This window comes from Salvelinus namaycush, unplaced genomic scaffold, assembly GCF_016432855.1.
Source record: "Salvelinus namaycush isolate Seneca unplaced genomic scaffold, SaNama_1.0 Scaffold239, whole genome shotgun sequence".
NCBI classification, from domain to species: domain Eukaryota; kingdom Metazoa; phylum Chordata; class Actinopteri; order Salmoniformes; family Salmonidae; genus Salvelinus; species Salvelinus namaycush.
The window spans coordinates 195,818-220,817 of NW_024059219.1; the positions used below are offsets into that span (position 1 = coordinate 195,818).

General features: G+C 47.2%; 1 protein-coding gene across 1 annotated transcript in view; it reads right to left on the reverse strand.

Annotated features, from left to right (window-relative positions):
• The window catches only part of LOC120038776 (signal-induced proliferation-associated 1-like protein 2), a gene marked incomplete at its 5' end in the record, with an annotated part of 116,966 nt that overhangs the window by 40,965 nt on the left and 51,001 nt on the right, over positions 1-25,000 (reverse strand). The window contains 3 exons of the mRNA XM_038984420.1: positions 7,456-7,547; positions 8,484-8,593; positions 16,655-16,795. Of these exons, the coding sequence (XP_038840348.1) occupies positions 7,456-7,547; positions 8,484-8,593; positions 16,655-16,795 (343 nt within the window). The remainder of the gene's footprint in view (positions 1-7,455; positions 7,548-8,483; positions 8,594-16,654; positions 16,796-25,000) is intronic.

Consider the following 25,000-nt stretch of genomic DNA (forward strand, 5'->3'; position numbering starts at 1 on the left):
AGCTACAATACCTATTTTGCCAACTGGCTTAGACCCTTCGTCGACATTCCATCACAACTGGTCTGTCGACGTAATTACATCCGTTGTGCCTTTGCCGGACGTCAGAGCAGATGCTTCTACTAGCCCCGGCCTGCTAACTTTTTTTTTGTCTCTCGCTTGCTAACGGCAACCTAGCGGCTTCCCTGTTTCATCTATTGCTGTACACTGGACCCTATGATCACTTGGCTACATAACTGATTCCTGCTGGACTGTTCATTAATCACGGTACTCCATTTTGTTTATTTTGTTTAACTGTCGGCCCCAGCCTCGAACTCAGGCCCTGTGTGTAGTTAACTGACCCTCTCTGCCCATTCATCGCCATTTTACCTGTTGTTGTTGTCTTAGCTGATTTGCTGTTGTTGTCTTACCCGTTGTTGTCTTAGCTAGCTCTCCCAATCAACACCTGTGATTGCTTTATGCCTCGCTTTATGTCTCTCTCAAATGTCAATATGCCTTGTATACTGTTGTTTAGGATAGTTAGCATTGTTTTAGTTCACTGCGGAGCCCCTAGTCCCACTCAACATGCCTCAGACACCTCCTTTGTCCCACCTCCCACACATGCAGTATCTCACCCAGCATAACTAGTGCGTCCAGAGATGCAACCTCTCTTATCGTCACTCAATGCCGAGGTTTACCTCCACTGTACCCGCACCCTACCATACCCCTGTCAGTACATTATGCCCTAAACCTATTCTACCACGCCCAGAAATCTGCTCCTTTTATTCTCTGTCCCCAATGCACTAGACGACCAGTTTTAATAGCCTTTAGCCGTACCCTAATCATATTCCTCCTCTTTTCCTCGGGTGATGTGGAGGTAAACCCAGGCCCTGCGTGTCCCCAGGCGCTCTCATTTGTTGACTTCTGTAACATGTTAACATCAGAAGCCTCCTCCCTAAATTTGTTTTACTCACTAATTGGCACACTCCGCCAACCCTGATGTCCTTGCCGTGTTTGAATCCTGGCTGAATTCTGAGATTTCCATCCCCAACTACAACATTTTCCGTCAAGATAGAATTGCCAAAGGGGGAGGAGTTGCAATCTATTGCAGAGATAGCCTTCAAAGTTATGTCATATTTTCCAGGTCTGTACCCAAACAATTCGAGCTTCTAATTAAAAAAATGTATCTCTCCATAAATACGTCTCTCACTGTTGCCGCCTGTTATAGACCCCCCTCAGCTCCCAGCTGTGCCCTGGACACCATATGTGAATTGATTGCCCTCCATCTATCTTCAGAGTTCGTTCTGTTAGGTGATCTAAACTGGGATATGCTTAACTTCTTTGGGGTAGGGGGCAGTATTTTCACGTCCGGATGAAAAGCGTGCCCAGAGTAAACTGCCTGTTACTCAGGCCCAGAAGCTAAGATATGCATAGTATTAGTATATTTGGATAGAAAACACTCTGAAGTTTCTAAAACTGTTTGAATGATGTCTGTGAGTATAACAGAACTCATATGGCAGGCAAAAACCTGAGAAAGAATCCAACCAGGAGGTGGGAAATCTGAGGTTTGTAGTTTTTCAACTCTTTGCTTATCCAAGATACAGTGGAAATGGGGTCATATTGCACTTCTTAAGACTTCCACCAGATGTCAACAGTCTTTAGAACCTTGTTTGAGGCTTCTACTGTGAAGTGGGGGCGAATGAGAGGGGATTGAGTAAGGTCTCTCCCAGAGTGCCATGAGCTGACCATGCGCGTTCACGTGAGAGTTAGCTTGAGTTCCATCGCATTTCTGAAGACAAAGGAATTCTCCGGTTGGAACATTATTGAAGATTTATGTTAAAAACATCCTAAAGGACTGTAACGGAACTTTTGGACTTTCGTCTAGACCTAATGATCGCGCCTGGGCTAAACGCGCTGGGTTAAACGCGCAAACAAAAAGGAGGTATTTGGACATAAATGATGGACTTCATCGAACAAAACAAACATTTATTGTGGAACTGGGTTTCCTGGGAGTACATTCTGATGAAGATCATAAAAGGTAAGTTAATATTTATAATGGTATTTCTGGCTTCTGTTGACTCCACAACATGGCGGATATCTGTATGGCTTGATTTTGTGTCTGAGCGCTGTACTCAGATTTTTGCATGGTGTGCTTTTTCCGTAAGTTTTTTTTTAAATCTGACACAGCGGTTGCATTAAGGAGAAGTGGATCTAAAATTCCATGCATAACAGTTGTATCTTTTAGCAATGTTTATTTAATTGAGTATTTCTGTAAATTGATGTGGCTCTCTGCAAAATCAAAGGATGTTTTGGAACTACTGAACATAACGCGCCAATGTAAACTGAGATTTTTGGAAATAAATATTAACTTTATCGAACAAAACATACATGTATTGTGTAACATGAAGTCCTATGAGTGTCATCTGATGAAGATCATCAAAGGTTAGTGATTAATTTTATCTCTATTTCTGCTTTTTGTGACTCCTCTCTTTGGCTGGAAAAATGGCTGTGTTTTTTGTGACTAGGTACTGACCTAACATAATCGCATGGTATGCTTTTGTCGTAAAGCCTTTTTGAAATCGGACACTGTGGTGGGATTAACAACAAGTTTTTCTTTAAAATGGTGTATAATACATATATTTTTGAGGAATTCTAATTATGAGATTTCTGTTGTTTGAATTTTACGCCCTGCACTTTCACTGGATGTTGGTAAGGTGGGACATTAGCGTCCCACGTACCCTAGAGAGGTCAACACCCCGGCAGTCCTACAATCTAAGCTAGATGCCCTCAATCTCACAAATTATCAAGGAACCTACCAGGTACAACCCTAAATCCGTAAACACGGGCACCCTCATAGATATTATCCAGACCAACTTGCCCTCCAAATAAACCTCTGCTGTTTTCAATCAGGATCTCAGCGATCACTGCCTCATTGCCTGCATCTGCAATGGGTCCACGGTCAAACGACCACCCCTCATCACTGTCAAACGCTCCCTAAAACACTTCTGCAAGCAGGCCTTTCTAATCGACCTGGCCCGGGTATCCTGGAAGGATAGTGACCTCATCCCGTCAGTCAAGGATGCCTGGTCGTTCTTTAAAAGTAGTTTCCTCACCATCTCAAATAAGCAGGAACCATTTAAAAAAAAAATAGAACTAAGAACAGATATAGCCCTTTGTTCACTCCAGACCTGACTGCCCTCGACCAGCACAAAAACATCCTGTGGCAGACTGCACAAGCATCGAATAGTCCCCGCGATATGCAACTTTTCAGGAAAGTCAGGAACCAATACACACAGACAGTTAGGAAAGCAAAGGCTAGCTTTTTCAAACAGAAATTTGCATCTTGTAGCTCTAACTCCAAAAGGTTTTGGGACACTGTAAAGTCCATGGAGAATAAGAGCACCTCCTCCCAGCTGCCCACTGCACTGAGGCTAGGAAACACTGTCACCACCGATAAATCCACTACAATTGAGAATTTCAACAAGCATTTCTCGATGGCTGGCCATGCTTTCCTCCTGGCTACCCCAACCCCGGACCAACAGCTACACACCCCCGCAGCTAATTGCACAAGCGTCCCCAGCTTCTCCTTCACCCAAATCCAGACAGCTGATGTTCTGAAAGAGCTGCAAAACCTGGACCCGTACAAATCAGCTGGGCTAGACAATCTGGACCCTCTCTTTCTAAAATTATCTGCCGCCATTGTTGCAACCCCTATTACCAGTCTGTTCAAACTCTTTCGTATTGTCTGAGATTCCCAAAGATTGGAAAGCTTCTGCGGTCATCCCCCTCTTCAAAGGGGGTGACACTCTAGACCCAAACTGTTATAGCCCTATACCCATCCTGCCCTGCCTCTCTAAAGTCTTCGAAAGCCAAGTTAACAAACAGATTACTGACCACTTCGAATCCCACCGCTGTGCAATCTGTTTTCCGAGTTGGTCACAGGTGCACCTCAGCCACGCTCAAAGTACTAAACGATATCATAACCGCCATCGATAAGAGACATTACTGTGCAGCCGTCTTCATCGACCTGGCCGTGGCTTTCGACTCTGTCAATCACCGCATTCTTATCGGCAGACTCAACAGCCTTGGTTTCTCAAATGACTGCCTCGCCTGGTTCACCAACTACTTCTCAGATAGAGTTCATTGTGTCAAATCGGAGGGCCTGTTGTCCGGACCTCTGGCAGTCTCTATGGGGGTAGCACAGGGTTCAATTCTCGGGCCGACTCTTTGTATATATCAATGATTTCGCTCTTGCTGCAGGTGATTCCTTAAACCACCTCTACGCAGAAGACACCATTCTGTATACATCTGGCCCTTCTTTGGACACTGTGTTAACAAACCTCCAAACGAGCTTCGATGACATACAACTCTCCTTCCGGGGCCTCCAACTGCTCTTAAACGCTAGTAAAACTAAATGCATGCTTTTCAACCGATCGCTGCCTGCACCCACCCGCCCGACTGGCATCACTACTCTGGACGGTTCTGACTTAGAATATGTGGACAACTACAAATACCTAGTGTGGAAGGACCACCAGAAGGGCAGGCTGGGCTCACGGATAATAGCCCAACAAGGCATGTGATACAAGGCAATTAAGCACAGCTGACGGTACTAATGACATTCTCTTTCCCCAGCAGATAAGGGGGAAGACAAACTATCTCTGGAGGATGGCTACCATGAGAGGGGAGCTATCCAAGAAGATCCCTGTAAACTCTCCTTCCAGACTCCTATTAAACATCTCCAATCCAAAATTAAATCTAGAATCGGCTTCCTATTTCGCAACAAATCCTCCTTCACTCACGCTGCCAAACATACCCTCGTAAAACTGACTATCCTGCCGATGCTTGACTTTGGCGTTGTCATTTACAAAATAACCTCCAACACTCTACTCAGCAAACTGGATGCAGTCTATCACAGTGCCATCCGTTTTGTCACCAAAGCCCCATATACTACCCACCACTCTCCACCAACCAGACACCCTCCTCTCTACCAACCAGACACCCTCCTCTCTAACAACCAGACACCCTCCTGTCCAGGTTTATGCCTTTATGCTCTCGTTGGCTGGCCCTCGCTACATATTCGTCTCCAAACCCACGGCTCCAGGTCATCTATAAGTCTTTGCTAGATAAAGCCCCGCCTTATCTCAGCTCACTGGTCATCATAGCAACACCGACCCGTAGCACGTGCTCCAGCAGGTATATCTCACTGGTCATCCCCAAAACCAACACCTCCTTTGGCCGCCTTTCCTTACAGTTCTCTGCTGCCAATGACTGGAACGAATTGCAAAAATCGCTGAAGTTGGAGACTTATATCTCCCTCACAAACTTTAAGCATTAGCTATCTGAGCAGCGTACAGATCGCTGCCGCTGTACATAGTCCATCTGTAAAAAGCCCATCCAATCTACCTACCTCATCCCCATATTGCTTTTATTTACTTTTTCTGTTCTTTTGCACACAGTATTTCTACTTGCACATCATCTGCACATCTATCACTCCAGTGTTAATTTGCTAAATTGTAATTACTTCGCTACTATGGCCTATTTAATGCCTTTCCTCCTTATGCCATTTGCAGAACACTGTACATAGACGTGTTCTATTGTGTTATTGACTGCACGTTTGTTTATTCCATGTGTGTCGCACGGCTTTTTAAAATCTTGGCCAGGTCGCAGTTGTAAATGAGTTGTTTGTTCTCAACTGGACTACCTGGTTAAATAAAGGTCAAATAAATAAAACATTTACAAAATCATTCATCACTGAGAGAGACAAGAGACACACACAGATAGACACATCCCTCTGGCATAAAGCAACCTCACTCCCAAGTCCAAAACCTTTATCCTAAACATTCAGATCTCAAATGTTACCATGTTACCTGTCTATGAACTGAACCAACCAGACACCCTCATCTTCACCAACCAGACACCCTCATCTTCACCAACCAGACACCCTCATCTTCACCAACCAGACACCCTCATCTTCACCAACCAGACACCCCCCCACCCTCACATTCTGAGGTGAAGTTATGCTAGCCTGCTTTACCTCAAACACACACACATTGAGAATTTAAGAAAAAAGGTATATTGAATTATTGAATTAATGTTTTAGCTGACCCTCCTCTCTACCAACCAGACACCCTCCTCTCTACCGACCAGACACCCTCCTCTCTACCAACCAGACACCCTCCTCTCTACCAACCAGACACCCTCCTCTCTACCAACCAGACACCCTCCTCTCTACCAACCAGACACCCTCCTCTCTACCAACCAGACACCCTCCTCTCCACCAACCAGACACCCTCCTCTCCACCAACCAGACACCCTCCTCTCTACCAACCAGACACCCTCCTCTCTACCGACCAGACACCCTCCTCTCTACCGACCAGACACCCTCCTCTCTACCGACCAGACACCCTCCTCTCTACCGACCAGACACCCTCCTCTCTACCAACCAGACACCCTCCTCTCTACCAACCAGACACCCTCCTCTCTACCAACCAGACACCCTCCTCTCTACCAACCAGACACCCTCCTCTCTACCGACCAGACACCCTCCTCTCTACCGACCAGACACCCTCCTCTCTACCAACCAGACACCCTCCTCTCTACCGACCAGACACCCTCCTCTCTACCAACCAGACACCCTCCTCTCTACCAACCAGACACCCTCCTCTCTACCAACCAGACACCCTCCTCTCTACCAACCAGACACCCTCCTCTCTACCAACCAGACACCCTCCTCTCTACCGACCAGACACCCTCCTCTCTACCGACCAGACACCCTCCTCTCTACCAACCAGACACCCTCCTCTCCACCAACCAGACACCCTCCTCTCTACCAACCAGACACCCTCCTCTCTACCAACCAGACACCCTCCTCTCTACCAACCAGACACCCTCCTCTCTACCAACCAGACACCCTCCTCTCTACCAACCAGACACCCTCCTCTCTACCGACCAGACACCCTCCTCTCTACCAACCAGACACCCTCCTCTCTACCAACCAGACACCCTCCTCTCTACCAACCAGACACCCTCCTCTCTACCAACCAGACACCCTCCTCTCTACCAACCAGACACCCTCCTCTCTACCGACCAGACACCCTCCTCTCTACCAACCAGACACCCTCCTCTCTACCAACCAGACACCCTCCTCTCTACCAACCAGACACCCTCCTCTCTACCAACCAGACACCCTCCTCTCTACCAACCAGACACCCTCCTCTCTACCAACCAGACACCCTCCTCTCTACCAACCAGACACCCTCCTCTCTACCAACCAGACACCCTCCTCTCTACCAACCAGACACCCTCCTCTCTACCGACCAGACACCCTCCTCTCTACCAACCAGACACCCTCCTCTCTACCAACCAGATACCCTCTTCTCTCTCCTCTAACATCCTCGTCTCTACCAACCAGACACCCAGAGATGTGACAACCCCAGCCTTCGACACCCCCATAGCTACAGCCCACACCCAGTCACTTACCCCCCGGTTCTGCTTGTTGGGTGACTCCTTGCCCCCATCCCTTTGTTTCCGAGAGTTGAGGATCTTGGTGGAGGGGATGTGCCATTTGGCCTCTGTAGAGAGGGGGAGGAAGAGAAGAGGGGTGAGATGAGATGAATGTGTCCTACAGGGTTACCACAGGCACAGTAGAGGTCATCTAGAGGTCATCTAATGTGGAGGTAGGAAACAGACAGTAGAGGTCATCTACAGGTCATCTAATGTGGAGGTAGGAGACAGACAGTAGAGGTCATATAGAGGTCATCTAATGTGGAGAAGGGAGACAGACAGTAGAGGTCATCTAGAGGTCATCTAATGTGGAGGTAGGAGACAGACAGTAGAGGACATATAGAGGTCATCTAATGTAGAGGTAGGAGACAGACAGTAGAGGTCATCTAGAGGTCATCTAATGTGGAGGTAGGAGACAGACAGTAGAGGTCATCTAGAGGTCATCTAATGTGGAGAGGGGAGACAGACAGTAGAGGACATATAGAGGTCATCTAATGTGGAGAAGGGAGACAGACAGTAGAGGTCATCTAGAGGTCATCTAATGTGGAGGTAGGAGACAGACAGTAGAGGACATATAGAGGTCATCTAATGTAGAGGTAGGAGACAGACAGTAGAGGTCATCTAGAGGTCATCTAATGTGGAGGTAGGAGACAGACAGTAGAGGTCATCTAGAGGTCATCTAATGTGGAGGTAGGAGACAGACAGTAGAGGACATATAGAGGTCATCTAATGTGGAGGTAGGAGACAGACAGTAGAGGTCATCTAGAGGTCATCTAATGTGGAGGTAGGAGACAGACAGTAGAGGTCATCTAGAGGTCATCTAATGTGGAGAGGGGAGACAGACAGTAGAGGTCATCTAGAGGTCATCTAATGTAGAGGTAGGAGACAGACAGTAGAGGTCATCTAGAGGTCATCTAATGTAGAGGTAGGAGACAGACAGTAGAGGTCATCTAGAGGTCATCTAATGTAGAGGTAGGAGTAAAATAGGGAGCAGAGTGACTCACCTGCCGACCGTGTACTCTCAAGGGTGGGCTCTCTGAGGGTGTCCCTGTACCCCTCTCTGTCTCCCCCCTGTAGCTCTCTGGAGCACTCATGGAGGACCGAGGACGGACACCTGGAAAGGGATGGAGGAGAGGTGAGGATGAGTTGGTCAATTATTCTACAGAGTGAGCTAACTAACATTCTGTCAGGGATGGAGAGGTGAGGAGGGCTATTGACTGAGCTAGCATAGTGGGAGAGGTAAATAATGGACAATAGAGAGAGCTAGCTGCTAGCATACAGTCAGCAGTAAGGTAGGGATGGGCTAGCATACAGCTAGCTGCTAGCATACTGTCAGCAGTAAGGTAAGGATGGGCTAGCATACAGCTAGCTGCTAGCATACTGTCAGCAGTAAGGTAAGGATGGGCTAGCATACAGCTAACTGCTAGCATACAGTCAGCAGTAAGGAAAGGATGGGCTAGCATACTGTCAGTAGTAAGGTAAGGATGGGCTAGCATACAGCTAGCTGCTAGCATACTGTCAGCAGTAAGGTAAGGATGAGCTAGCATACTGTCAGCAGTAAGGTAAGGATGGGCTAGCATACAGCTAACTGCTAGCATACAGTCAGCAGTAAGGTAAGGATGGGCTAGCATACTGTCAGCAGTAAGGTAAGGATGGGCTAGCATACTGTCAGCAGTAAGGTAAGGATGGGCTAGCATACTGTCAGCAGTAAGGTAAGGATGGGCTAGCATACTGTCAGCAGTAAGGTAAGGATGGGCTAGCATACTGTCAGCAGTAAGGTAAGGATGGGCTAGCATACTGCTAGCAAGCTGTCAACATTTTTTTGTTTACATTTTTTTATTTCACCTTTATTTAACCAAGTCTCATTTATAACTGCGATCTGGCCAAGATAAAGCAAAGCAGTGCGACACAAACAATAACACAGAGTTACACATGGGATAAACAAACGTACAGTCAATAGCACAATAGAAAAATCTATATACAGTGTGTGCAAATGTAGTAAGATTAGGGAGGTAAGGCAATAAATAGGCCATAGTGGCGAAATAATTACAATTTAGCATTAACACTGGAGTGATAGATGTGCAGATGATGATGTGCAAGTAGAAATACTGGGGTGCAAAAGAGCAAGAGGATAAATAACAATATGGGGATGAGGTAGTTGGGTGGGCTGTTTACAGATGGGCTGTGAACAGCTGCAGTGATCGTTAAGCTGCTCTGACAGCTGATGCTTAAAGTGGGTGAGGGAGATAGGAGTCTCCAGCTTCAGTGACTTTTGCAATTTGTACCAGTCATTGGCAGCAGAGAACTGGAAGGAAAGCAGGTGTTGGCTTTGGGGATGACCACCAGCAGGTGGGTGCTGCTATGGTGACCAGTGAGCTGAGATAAGGCGGAGCTTTACCTAGCAAAGACTTATAGATGACCTGGAGCCACTTGGTTTGGTGACGGATATATAGCGAGGGCCAACCAACGAGAGCATACAGGTCGCAGTGGTGGGTAGTATATGGGGCTTTAGTGACAAAACCGATGGCACTGTGAGAGACTACATCCAATTTGCTGAGTAGAGTGTTGGAGGCTATTTTGTAAATGACAACGCCGAAGTCAAGGATCGGTAGGATAGTTAGTTTTACGAGGGTAAGTTTGGCAGCATGAGTGAAGGAGGCTTTGTTGCGAAATAGGAAGCCGATTCTAGATATAATTTTGGATTGGAGATGTTTAATGTGAGTCTGGAAGGAGAGTTTACAGTCTAACCAGACACCTAGGTATTTGTAGTTGTCCACATATTCTAAGTTCTAAGTTCTACGGACTGTAATATGACTTTTCGTCTGAACTTTCACCTGGACCTGCCCGCGCGTCGTCAGTTTATATTGTGTACTGAACGCGCGAACAACAAGGAGGAATTTGGACATAAATGATGGACTTTATCGAACAAATCAAACATTTATTGTGGAACGGATTCCTGGGAGTGCATTCTGATGAAGATCATCAAAGGTAAGTGAATATTTAGAATGGTATTTCTGACTTTGTTGACTCCACAACATGGCGGATATCTGTATGGCTTGTTTTAGTCTCTGAGCGCTGTACTCAGATTATTGCATGGTTTGCTTTTTCCTTAAAGCTTTTTTGAAATCTGACAGCAGTTGCATTAACCTTTTGTCAATAGGGGGAGCTGTTAGCACTATTTTTTTCTTGACGTTTCCAAATTAAACTGCCTCGTACTCAATTCTTGCTCGTACAATATGCATATTATTATTACTATTGGATAGAAAACACTCTCTAGTTTCTAAAACCGTTTGAATTATGTCTCTGAGTGAAACAGAACTCATTCTGCAGCACTTTTCCTGCCAGGGAGTGAGATTTCAGAAATCTCGGCCTCTGTTCCCAGGTCAGTTTATAAGTCCCTGTGAACGCTGTGGGGCTACAAACACTGCCTACGCCTTCCTCTAGATGTCAGTAAGTGGTGACAATTTGAATGGAGTCGATTGCGCAATCTGGGACCTTATATTAGACCCTGGAGCGGAAGTGCCTTTCTTTTCAGCCGTGCGCTCGACGCAGAGTGGACGTCGGACTGGCCTCCTTCCAAGCTTTGGTTTAGCCACTTCTATATCCCCGGTCATGTTTTTATTCGTTATAGGTGTTAAAGACATCATAAGGTAGTTAATTTAAACCGATTTATAGCAATTTATATCCGTTTATTGCGATTTTCTGGCATTTCTTTGTGACGCACTTTCAAGAGTTGGACACTTTTCCGGTACATGCCGAACGTTAGTGGCCATTTCGACAGGACAAGAGGACATCTTTCGACCAAAAGACGATTAGACCGGGGAAAGGACACCTTGCCCAAGATTCTGATGGAAGCTCAGCTAATAGTAAGAACTATTTATGCTGATAAATCGTTGTTCTGTTGAAAAATGTTAAACGCATAAGCCGCCATTAAATTTTGGGTAGCTTCGCTTTAGCGCACCCTGTATTGCGCAGTAAGGATAATTTTAAAAATGTAATTCAGCGATTGCATTAAGAACTAATTTGTCTTTCAATTGCTGTCCAACTTGTATTTTTTTAGTCAAGTTTATGAATAGTTTTCGATAAAAATAGGTGTCTTTCCAAGATGGCGCCTGGCAGATTGCTTGAGTAGTTGGACAGTATTTCCATTGTATAAGCACGATTTGTGGCGCTAAATATGCACATTTTCGATCAAACTCTATATGGATTGTGTAATATGATGTTACAGGACTGTCATCTGAAGAATTCTGAGAAGGTTAGTGAAAAAATTAATATATTTTGGTGGTGATAACGTTATCGCTCTTTTTGCCTTGAATCAATGCTGGGGTAATGATTGCACTTGTGGTATGCTAATATAACGATTTATTGTGTTTTCGCTGTAAAACACTTAGAAAATCTGAAATATTGTCTGGATTCGCAAGATCTGTGTTTTTCTATTGCTGTACGCTGTGTATTTTTAAGAAATGTTTTATGATGAGTAATTAGGTAATACACGTTGCTCTCTGTAGTTATTCTAGTCGAGTTGTGATGGTGGCTGGAATGGTAAACTATGATTTATACCTGAAATATGCAAATTTTTCTAACAAAACCTTTGCTATACAATAAATATGTTATCAGACTGTCGTCTGATGAGGTTGTGTCTTGGTTAGTGGCTATTTATATATTTATTTGGTCGAATTTGTGATAGCTAGTGATGGAGTCAAAAACTGGTGGAGTAAAAAAAAAAGTGTCTTTTGCTAACGTGGTTAGCTAATAGATTTACATATTGTGTCTTCCCTGTAAAACATTTTAAAAATCAGAAATGATGGCTTGATTACCAAGATGTGTATCTTTCATCTGGTGTCTTGGACTTGTGATTTAATGATATTTAGATGCTACTATTTACTTGTGACGCTATGCTAGCTATGCTGGTCAGCTTTTTTACTGGTGGGGGTGGTGGGGGGAGCTCCCGGACCCGGGTTTCTGAGGAAGTAAAAGTTAAGGAGAAGTTTGTCTAAATTCCATGCATAACACATGTATTTTCATCAATATTTATAATGAGTATTTCTGTAAATTGATGTGGCTCTCTACAAAATCACCGGATGTTTTGGAAGCAAAACATTACTGAACGTAACGCGCCAATGTAAACTGAGATTTTTGGATAGAAATATGAACTTTATCAAACAAAACATACATGTATTGTGTAACATGAAGTCCAATGAGTCCCATGAGTCATTTTATCTCTATTTATGCTTTTTGTGACTCCTCTCTTTGGCTGGAAAAATGGCTGTGTTTTTCTGTGGCTCTGTACTGACCTAACATAATCGTTTGGTGTGTTTTTTTAAAAATCTGACACGTTGGCTGGATTCACAACAAGTGTAGCTTTAATTTGGTTTATTGCATGTGTGATTTCATGAAAGTTTAATTTTTATAGTAATTTACTTGAATTTGACGCTCTGCATTTTCACTGGATGTTGCCCATGTGGGACGCTAGCTTCCCACATATCCCAGAGAGGTTAACACAGTGTCCAAAGAAGGGCCAGAAGTATACAGAATGGTGTCGTCTGCGTAGAGGTGGATCAGAGAATCACCAGCAGCAAGAGCGACATCATTGATGTATACAGAGAAAAGAGACGGCCCGAGAATTTAACCCTGTGGTACCCCCATAGAGACTGCCAGAGGTCCGGACAACATGCCCTCCGATTTGACACACTGAACTCTGTCTGAGAAGTAGTTGGTGAACCAGGCGAGGCAGTCATTTGAGAAACCAAGGCTATTGAGTCTGCCGATAATAATGTGGTGAATGACAGTGTCGATGAAGATGGCTGCACAGTACTGTCTTTTAACCGATGGCGGTTATGATATCGTTTAGTACCTTGAGCGTGGTTGAGGTGCACCCATGACCAGCTCTGAAACCAGATTGCATAGTGGAGAAGGTACGGTGGGATTCTAAATGGTCGGTAATCTGTTTGTTAACTTGGCTTTCGACGACCTTAGAAAGGCAGGGTAGGATAGATATAGGTCTGTAGCAGTTTGGGTCTAGAGTGTCACCCCCTTTGAAGAGGGGGATGACCGCGGCAGCTTTCAAATCTTTGGAGATCTCAGACGATACGAAATAGAGGTTGAACATGCTAGTAATAGGGGTTGCAACAATGGCGGCAGATAATTTTAGAAAGAGAGTGTCCAGATTGTCTAGCCCAGCTGATTTGTACGGGTCCAGGTTTTGCAGCTCTTTCAGAACATCTGCTGTCTGGATTTGGGTGAAGGAGAAGCTGGGGACGCTTGTGCAATTAGCTGCAGGGGTGCGTAGCTGTTGACTGGGGTAGGGGTAGGGGTAGCCAGGAGGAAAGCATGACCAGCCATAGAGAAATGCTTATTGAAATTCTCAATTGTAGTGGATTTATCAGTGGTGACAGTGTTTCCTAGCCTCAGTGCAGTGGGCAGCTGGGAGGAGGTGCTCTTATTCTCCATGGACTTTACAGTGTCCCAGAACTTTTGGGGAATTCGTGCTACAAGAGGCACATTTTTCTTTTTGAAAAAGCTAGCCTTTGCTTCCTAACTGACTGTGTATATTGGTTCCTGACCTCCCTGAAAAGTTGCATATCGCGGGGACTATTCGATGCTAATGCAGAACGCCACAGGATGTTTTTGTGCCGGTCAAGGGCAGTCGGGTCTGGGGTGAACCAGGGGGCTATATCTGTTCCTGGTTCTACATGTTTTGAATGGGTTGTGCTTATTTAAGATGGTGAGAAAAGCACTTTTAAAGAACGACCAGGCATCCTCTACTGACGGGATGAGGTCAATATCCTTCCAGGATACCCAGGCCAGGTTGATTAGAAAGGCCTGCTCGCTGAAGTGTTTTAGGGAGTTTTTGACAGTGAACGAGGGGTGGTCGTTTGACCGCAGACCCATTACTGACGCAGGCAATGAGGCAGTGATCGCTGAGATCCTGGTTGAAGACAGCAGAGGTGTATTTGGACAGTCTCTCTCTCTCTCTCTCTCTCTCTCTCTCTCTCTGTCTCTGTCTCTGTCTCTCTCTCTCTGTCTCTCTCTGTCTCTCTCTCTCTCTCTCTCTCTCTCTCTCTCTCTCTCTCTCTCTCTCTCTCTCGACTGACTAGACATACTCTGTACATAAAAGCTCACTGCTCCCATGTAATATGAAGAAGTCTGAAACTTGGGCCTGTACTGTAGTAGTCTGGTAGAGTTAGGGTAATGACAGTATGTACTGTAGTAGTCTGGTAGGTTTAGGGTAATGACAGAGTAGGGTAATGACAGTATGTACTGTAGTAGTCTGGTAGAGTTAGGGTAATGACAGAGTAGGGTAATGACAGTATGTACTGTAGTAGTCTGGTAGGTTTAGGGTAATGACAGAGTAGGGTAATGACAGTATGTACTGTAGTAGTCTGGTAGAGTTAGGGTAATGACAGAGTAGGGTAATGACAGTATGTACTGTAGTAGTCTGGTAGGTTTAGGGTAATGACAGAGTAGGGTAATGACAGTATGTACTGTAGTAGTCTGGTAGAGTTAGGGTAATGACAGTATCTACTGTAGTAGTCTGGTAGAGTTAGGGTAATGACAGTGTAGGGTAATGACAGTATCTACTGTAGTAGTCTGGTAGGGTTAGGGTAATGACAGAGTAGGGTAATGACAGTATGTACTGTAGTAGTCTGGTAGAGTTAGGGTAATGACAGAGTAGGGTAATGACAGTATGTACTGTAGTAGTCTGGTAGAGTTAGGGTAATGACAGTGTAGGGTAATGACAGTATCTACTGTAGTAGTCTGGTAGGTTTAGGGTAATGACAGAGTAGGGTAATGACAGTATGTACTGTAGTAGTCTGGTAGAGTTAGGGTAATGACAGAGTAGGGTAATGACAGTATGTACTGTAGTAGTCTGGTAGGTTTAGGGTAATGACAGAGTAGGGTAATGACAGTGTGTACTGTAGTAGTCTGGTAGAGTTAGGGTAATGACAGTGTAGGGTAATGACAGTATCTACTGTAGTAGTCTGGTAGGGTTAGGGTAATGACAGTGTAGGGTAATGACAGTATGTACTGTAGTAGTCTGGTAGAGTTAGGGTAATGACAGTGTAGGGTAATGACAGTATAGACAGATTAGGATGGATCTCCCTGTCCTTAACCCACTGGAGACAGACTAGGATGGATCTCCCTGTCCCTAACCCACTGGAGACAGACTAGGATGGATCTCCCTGTCCCTAACCCACTGGAGACAGACTAGGATGGATCTCCCTGTCCCTAACCCACTGGAGACAGACTAGGATGGATCTCCCTGTCCCTAACCCACTGGAGACAGACTAGGATGGATCTCCCTGTCCCTAACCCACTGGAGACAGACTAGGATGGATCTCCCTGTCCCTAACCCACTGGAGACAGACTAGGATGGATCTCCCTGTCCCTAACCCACTGGAGACAGACTAGGATGGATCTCCCTGTCCCTAACCCACTGGAGACAGACTAGGATGGATCTCCCTGTCCCTAACCCACTGGAGACAGACTAGGATGGATCTCCCTGTCCCTAACCCACTGGAGACAGACTAGGATGGATCTCCCTGTCCCTAACCCACTGGAGACAGACTAGGATGGATGTCCCCGTCCCTAACCCACTGGAGACAGACTAGGATGGATCTCCCCGTCCCTAACCCACTGGAGACAGACTAGGATGCCTCTCCCTGTCCCTAACCCACTGGAGACAGACTAGGATGGATCTCCCCGTCCCTAACCCACTGGAGACAGACTAGGATGCCTCTCCCTGTCCCTAACCCACTGGAGACAGACTAGGATGGATCTCCCCGTCCCTAACCCACTGGAGACAGACTAGGATGGATCTCCCTGTCCCTAACCCACTGGAGACAGACTAGGATGGATCTCCCCGTCCCTAACCCACTGGAGACAGACTAGGATGCCTCTCCCTGTCCCTAACCCACTGGAGACAGACTAGGATGGATCTCCCCGTCCCTAACCCACTGGAGACAGACTGTAATGGATCTTCCTGACCAGCTAGGCCTTCCTTACCTCTCCTCTCCTCTCCTCTCCTCTCCTCTCCTCTCCTCTCCTCTCCTCTCCTCTCCTCTCCTCTCCTCTCCCTCTCAACTCCGCTCACATTCTCCCTCCCCTCCCCTATCTGCTCCTCTCCTCACCCTCTCCCTCCCCTCTCCTCCCCCCTCCCCCGGCCAGGTCTTACCCGTTGTATCCAGGCGGTTGAGACCAGGTTCCACTTCCACAGGGTCCCGGGTCACTAGACGACGACTGGTTGCTAGGGGAACTGCGGTAGTGCTGGTCTCCCTTATTACACATGGTCACCTGAGGGTTCTCACAGTCAGCCCTATAGACACACAACATATAGAATCTATATATTATATACTGTTATATATTATGACATTATAGTAGTGCTGGTCTCCCTTATTACACATGGTCACCTGTGGGTTCTCACAGTCAGCGCTATAGACACACAACATATATAGTAGAAGCTGTTATACACATATGTTAAACAACTCTCTGTCTGCCTGTTTACTGACTTGTCAGAGGTTTTTGCTACTGTAGACCACACTCTACTCTTAAATACCGTAAAACTTCAATTAAACGCAGAATCTCAAATAGCTGACAGTCTCTTTTCATTGCACGGCACACATATTAGCAAATTAATGCGTTTCAAATAAACACCAGGTCTAAATGAATAGTTTACGAGGTTACCATGAATTTCATTACAGGGTTAAATGGGTTTTTTTACCTTTATTTAACTAGGCAAGTCAGTTCAGAACACATTCTGACTTCCAATGACGGCCTACCAAAAGACAAAAGGCCTCGTGCGGGGACGGGGGCTGGGATAAAAAAGATATATATCGGACAAAATACACATCACGACAAGAGAGCTCTAAGACAACAACACAGCAAGGAGGCAACACAACATGACAACAACATGGTAGCAACACAACATGACAACAACATGGTAGCAACACAACATGACAACAACATGGTAGCAACACAACATGACAACAACATGGTAGCAACACAACATGACAACAACATGGTAGCAACACAACATGACAACAACATGGTAGCAACACAACATGACAACAACATGGTAGCAACACAACATGACAACAACATGGTAGCAACACAACATGACAACAACATGCACACAACATGACAACAACATGGTAGCAACACAACATGACAACAACATGGTAGCAACACAACATGACAACAACATGGTAGCAACACAACATGACAACAACATGGTAGCAACACAACATGACAACAACATGGTAGCAACACAACATGACAACAACATGGTAGCAACACAACATGACAACAACATGGTAGCAACACAACATGACAACAACATGGTAGCAACACAACATGACAACAACATGGTAGCAACACAGCATGACAACAACATGGTAGCAACACAACATGACAACAACATGGTAGCAACACAACATGGTAGCAACACAACATGACAACAACATGGTAGCAACACAACATGGTAGCAACACAACATTACAACAACATGGTAGCAACACAACATGACAACAACACAACATGACAACAACATGGTAACAACACAACGTGACAACAACATGGTAGCAACACAACATGACAACAGCATGGTGGCAACACAACATGACAACAACATGGTAGCAACACAACATGACAACAACATGGTAGCAACACAACATGACAACATGATGGTAGCAACACAACATGGCAACAACATGGTAGCAACACAACATTGTAGCAACACAACATGGTAGCAGCACAACATGACAACAACATGGTAGCAACACAACATGGTAGCAACACAACATGACAACAACATGGTAGCAACACAACATGACAACAACATGGTAGCAGCACAACATGACAACAACATGGTAGCAACACAGCATGGTAGCAACATGGTAGCAACACAACATGACAACAACATGGTAGCAACACAACATGACAACAACATGGTAGCAACACAGCATGGTAGCAACACAACATGACAACAACATGGTAGCAACACAGCATGGTAGCAACACAACATGACAACAACATGGTAGCAACACAGCATGGTAGCAACACAACATGACAACAACATGGTAGCAACACAACATGACAACAACATGGTAGCAACACAACATGACAACAACATGGTAGCAACACAACATGACAACAACATGGTAGCAACACAACATGACAACAACATGGTAGCAACACAACATGACAACAACATGGTAGCAACACAACATGACAACAACATGGCAGCAACACAACATTACAACAACATGGTAGCAACACATGACAACACAACATGGTAGCAACACAACATGACAACAACATGGTAGCAACACATGACAACACAACATGGTAGCAACACAACATGACAACAGCATGGTAGCAACACAACATGACAACAACATGGTAGCAACACAACATGACAACAACATGGCAGCAACACAACATGGTAGCAACACAGCATGACAACAACATGGTAGCAACACAGCATGGTAGCAACACAACATGACAACAACATGGTAGCAACACAACATGGTAGCAACACAACATGGCAGGAGTACAACATGGTAGCAGCACAGAACATGGTACAAACATTATTGGGCCCAGACAACAGCACAAAGGGCAAGAAGGTAGAGACAACAATACATCAAGCAAAGCAGCCACAACTGTCAGTAAGAGTGTCCATGATTGAGTCTTTGAATGAAGAGATTGAGATAAAACTGTCCAGTTTGAGTGTTTGTTGCAGCTCGTTCCAATCGCTAGCTGCAGAGAACTGAAAAGACGACGGACTCAGGGATGTGTGTGCTTTGGGGACCTTTAACAGAATGTGACTGGCAGACCCAGGGATGTGTGTGCTTGTATGTTTGACTAGTTACATTAAATAATTCAGTAACGACTCAAAAAAATTACAACAATCATCCGTTTTTATTCGCCAGTAAGAAACTGCTAGCTAACTGGCTGCTAACAGCTGAGAACTGCTAGCTAACTGGCTGCTAACAGCTGAGAACTGTTAGGATTTATGTTTATGCACTATAGCCTGTTAGCATATTGTTTGAAGATGAATATTGTTTTGTTACACACACACACAAACAATACAGAGGGGGGTGTGTGTGTAGGTGTAAGGACTGACCAACACAGGCCATAAAAGCTGTGGACAGTCTGGAGAGGGGAGGGGTGCATCTCTCTAGGCCAACCAGGAGGTTAGAATACTGGACAATACCATATTAGGAACTGTTTCAGTGTAGAATCGACAGACACAAGACGGATCTAATCTACCCAGCAACCAGATGTGGACAAAAGGAACGCGCCAAGGGGCTTGGACAAATCCGAGGGCCAGCAAAGGCGGGGCAAAGTCTAAACCGCGCCCAGCCTCTACTGTGATAGGCCAACAGACGCGTTGGAACTACATCATCACGGTATAAGAACAGCTGTTTACGTACTTCCTACCAGTTCCCTGTTTACCCTGCGTGGTGATGCAGCGAACCCGTATATACGAAAATTGCATTTGCCATTCATTGTTTGCGGTAATTAAACATAATTAAAGAAAGTTAGCAGACCTTGCTTTTTATTTATCCTGACACCGGATGTGTTACACGCAGCGTTCACAGAACTTCTAGCTAACTGGCTGCTAACAGCTGAGAACTGCTAGCTAACTGGCTGCTAACAGCTGAGAACTGCTAGCTAACTGGCTGCTAACAGCTGAGAACTGCTAGCTAACTGGCTGCTAACAGCTGGGAACTGCTAGCTAACTGGCTGCTAACAGCTGAGAACTGCTAGCTAACTGGCTGCTAACAGCTGAGAACTTCTAGCTAACTGGCTGCTAACAGCTGAGAACTGCTAGCTAACTGGCTGCTAACAGCTGAGAACTGCTAGCTAATTGGCTGCTAACAGCTGAGAACTGCTAGCTAACTGGCTGCTAACAGCTGAGAACTGCTAGCTAACTGGCTGCTAACAGCTGAGAACTGCTAGTTAACTGGCTGCTAACAGCTGAGAACTGCTAGTTAACTGGCTGCTAACAGCTGGGAACTGCTAGCTAACTGGCTGCTAACAGCTGAGAACTGCTAGCTAACTGGCAAGCACAAAAACAGTCACCTTCGGGAGTACAGACCCCCAGCGATTAACTGATCGCCCTCGAGTGGCAAAAGTAAAAACTGCCGGAAACGCACAGTTAAAGAAAAATAATTATTCTGTCAACGAAAGTAATGATTTTTTTTTTATAGAGGCATACTAACACAAAAGAAACACGACAGTGTGTAAACGATAACCCATTAGTGATGGAAATTAAGAAATTGATTAAAATGCTGGAATTAAAATATGTATACATGATCTCTTCCCTGGAGTAAGAAACGAAACTAACTAACGCTAATATCTTGAGAAATGTACAGTGGTGCAGTACACAGTGAACCGAGAAGTCAGCTGGGGTCAAGAGCCAGAGGGAATCATAATCACTGTCACACGGCATGGCTGCTCAGGACAGCTCTTATGTAAAACCATCACACAGACAGACAGACAGACAGACAGACAGACAGACAGACAGACAGACAGACAGACAGACAGACAGACAGACAGACAGTAGAGTTACATCTTTTCACTCTCTCCAAGGGCAGTCATTATATAACAGGAGAGTGTATTATGCTGTCATTCTTTATAGACCTTCAAAATGTCAATTTACCCCGAGGATGGTCCTCTTGACTGTTGCTGGCTGCACAGAGCTGTCAGCCAGCCAGCCAGTCAGCCAGCCAGTCAGCCAGCCAGTCAGTCAGCCAGCCAGCCAGTCAGACAGACAACCAGTCAGCCAGCCAGTCAGCCAGCCAGCCTGTCGGCCGGCCGGTCAGCCAGCCAGCCGGCCAGCCAGTCAGCCAGCCAGCCAACCAGCCAGCCAGTCAGCCAGCCAGCCAGTCGGCCAGCCAGTCAGCCAGCCAGCCAGTCAGCCAGCCAGCCAGTCGGCCAGCCAGTCAGCCAACCAGCCAGTCAGCCAGCCAGCCAACTAGCCAGTCAGCCAGCCAGCCAGCCAGCCAGTCGGCCAGCCAGTCAGCCAGCCAGCCAGCCAGTCGGCCAGCCAGTCAGCCAGCCAGCCAGCCAGTCAGCCAGCCAGCCAGTCGGCCAGCCAGTCAGTCGGCCAGCCAGTCAGCCAGCCAGACGGCCAGTCGGCCAGCCAGTCAGCCAACCAGCCAGTCAGCCAGCCAGTCAGCCAACTAGCCAGTCGGCCAGCCAGTCAGCCAGCCAGCCAGTCAGCCAGCCAGCCAGTCGGCCAGCCAGTCAGCCAGCCAGCCAGCCAGTCGGCCAGCCAGTCAGCCAGCCAGCCAGTCAGCCAGCCAGTCAGCCAGCCAGCCAGCCAGTCGGCCAGCCAGCCAGCCAGCCAGCCAGTCAGCCAGCCAGCCAGTCGGCCAGCCAGTCAGCCAGCCAGCCAGCCAGTCAGCCAGCCAGCCAGCCAGTCGGCCAGCCAGTCAGCCAACCAGCCAGTCAGCCAGCCAGCCAACTAGCCAGTCGGCAAGCCAGTCAGCCAGCCAGCCAGTCAGCCAGCCAGCCAGTCGGCCAGCCAGTCAGCCAGCCATCCAGTCGGCCAGCCAGTCAGCCAGCCAGCCAGTCGGCCAGCCAGTCAGCCAACCAGCCAGTCAGCCAGGCGTACAGTATGGAGCAGGACCATTGTAGGACTACTGTATGGTCACAACTTATAGATTTGTTTATGTGCCGCTGTGCGTTTTGTTGCTAACCTTACTTTGCTACCTGCCAACTTTACGGTTTTTACTTTATAATTACCGTTTTATATTTTACATTTTTCCCTCGCTCAAATTTTTTCATTCAACTTTTCACCCCGGACGCTTTATCTGGACATGGTTCTGCAGGACCTCCACCAGCCGAAGCTAAGTAGTAACATTAACATGATGCCTTCTAATTGCAGTCGATGTACTCATAATATACAGGAGAACGATCGAGGATAGCTGTGCTGCAAGCCCAGCTTCAGATGCCATCGTTAGGCAGGGCAGTTTCAGTGGAGGAAAGGATGAAACAGCGTCTGTGCCACCAGTAAGTACAGATAGTAACGTTAGTATAAATCCCCTCGCACGGTCCCCGCAGCCGGACAACTTTCTCAAGGCTTCTGGAGGGAAATGCTGTAGGAATGCTCAACTGGTGTCGCTCATTCAGCCGACAGAAACTTTCAACCGGTTTTCCCCATTAAGCAACGAGTCGGAGTCTGAGGCCGAGCCTTTGAGGCCGAAGACTCCCACTTTTAGCTCTGACAAATTGAAAGAGTATAGGGATATTGTTATCCACGTCAGCACCAACAATGTTAGGATGAAACTCAGAGGTCACCAAGCGCAACATAGCCTCAGCGTGTAAATCAGCTAGAACGATGTGTCGGCATCGAGTAGTTGTCTCTGGCCCCCTCCCAGTTAGGGGGAGTGATGAGCTCTACAGCAGAGTCTCTGGCCCCTCCCAGTTAGGGGGAGTGATGAGCTCTACAGCAGAGTCTCTGGCCCCTCCCAGTTAGGGGGAGTGATGAGCTCTACAGCAGAGTCTCTGGCCCCTCCCAGTTAGGGGGAGTGGTGAGCTCTACAGCAGAGTCTCTGGCCCCTCCCAGTTAGGGGGAGTGATGAGCTCTACAGCAGAGTCTCTGGCCCCTCCCAGTTAGGGGGAGTGATGAGCTCTACAGCAGAGTCTCTGGCCCCTCCCAGTTAGGGGGAGTGATGAGCTCTACAGCAGAGTCTCTGGCTCCTCCCAGTTAGGGGGAGTGACGAGCTCTACAGCAGAGTCTCTGGCCCCTCCCAGTTAGGGGGAGTGATGAGCTCTACAGCAGAGTCTCTGGCCCCTCCCAGTTAGGGGGAGTGATGAGCTCTACAGCAGAGTCTCTGGCCCCTCCCAGTTAGTGGGAGTGATGAGCTCTACAGCAGAGTCTCTGGCCCCTCCCAGTTAGGGGGAGTAATGAGCTCTACAGCAGAGTCTCTGGCCCCCTCCCAGTTAGGGGGAGTGATGAGCTCTACAGCAGAGTCTCTGGCCCCTCCCAGTTAGGGGGAGTGATGAGCTCTACAGCAGAGTCTCTGGCCCCTCCCAGTTAGGGGGAGTGATGAGCTCTACAGCAGAGTCTCTGGCCCCTCCCAGTTAGGGGGAGTGATGAGCTCTACAGCAGAGTCTCTGGCCCCTCCCAGTTAGGGGGAGTGATGAGCTCTACAGCAGAGTCTCTGGCCCCTCCCAGTTAGGGGGAGTGATGAGCTCTACAGCAGAGTCTCTGGCCCCTCCCAGTTAGGGGGAGTGATGAGCTCTACAGCAGAGTCTCTGGCCCCTCCCAGTTAGGGGGAGTGATGAGCTCTACAGCAGAGTCTCTGGCCCCTCCCAGTTAGGGGGAGTGATGAGCTCTACAGCAGAGTCTCTGGCCCCTCCCAGTTAGGGGGAGTGATGAGCTCTACAGCAGAGTCTCTGGCCCCTCCCAGTTAGGGGGAGTGATGAGCTCTACAGCAGAGTCTCTGGCCCCTCCCAGTTAGGGGGAGTGATGAGCTCTACAGCAGAGTCTCTGGCCCCTCCCAGTTAGGGGGAGTGATGAGCTCTACAGCAGAGTCTCTGGCCCCTCCCAGTTAGGGGGAGTGATGAGCTCTACAGCAGAGTCTCTGGCCCCTCCCAGTTAGGGGGAGTGATGAGCTCTACAGCAGAGTCTCTGGCCCCTCCCAGTTAGGGGGAGTGATGAGCTCTACAGCAGAGTCTCTGGCCCCTCCCAGTTAGGGGGAGTGATGAGCTCTACAGCAGAGTCTCTGGCCCCTCCCAGTTAGGGGGAGTGATGAGCTCTACAGCAGAGTCTCTGGCCCCTCCCAGTTAGGGGGAGTGATGAGCTCTACAGCAGAGTCTCTGGCCCCTCCCAGTTAGGGGAGTGATGAGCTCTACAGCAGAGTCTCTGGCCCCTCCCAGTTAGGGGGAGTGATGAGCTCTACAGCAGAGTCTCTGGCCCCTCCCAGTTAGGGGGAGTGATGAGCTCTACAGCAGAGTCTCTGGCCCCTCCCAGTTAGGGGGAGTGATGAGCTCTACAGCAGAGTCTCTGGCCCCTCCCAGTTAGGGGGAGTGATGAGCTCTACAGCAGAGTCTCTGGCCCCTCCCAGTTAGGGGGAGTGATGAGCTCTACAGCAGAGTCTCTGGCCCCTCCCAGTTAGGGGGAGTGACGAGCTCTACAGCAGAGTCTCTGGCCCCTCCCAGTTAGGGGGAGTGACGAGCTCTACAGCAGAGTCTCTGGCCCCTCCCAGTTAGGGGGAGTGACGAGCTCTACAGCAGAGTCTCTGGCCCCTCCCAGTTAGGGGGAGTGACGAGCTCTACAGCAGAGTCTCACAACTCAATTGCTGGTTGACAACTGTTTTCTGCCCCTCCCAAAATATAGAATTTGTAGATAATTGGCCCTCTTTCTGAGTCTAATCATTAGAAAGCAAATGACGGACTCCTCTTTAAATCTGTGTATTCCTCCAAAGCTCAGTCGTCCTGAGTCTGCACAACTCTGCCAGGACCTAGGATCAAGGGAGAAACTCAAGTTTTTTAATACTATATCTCT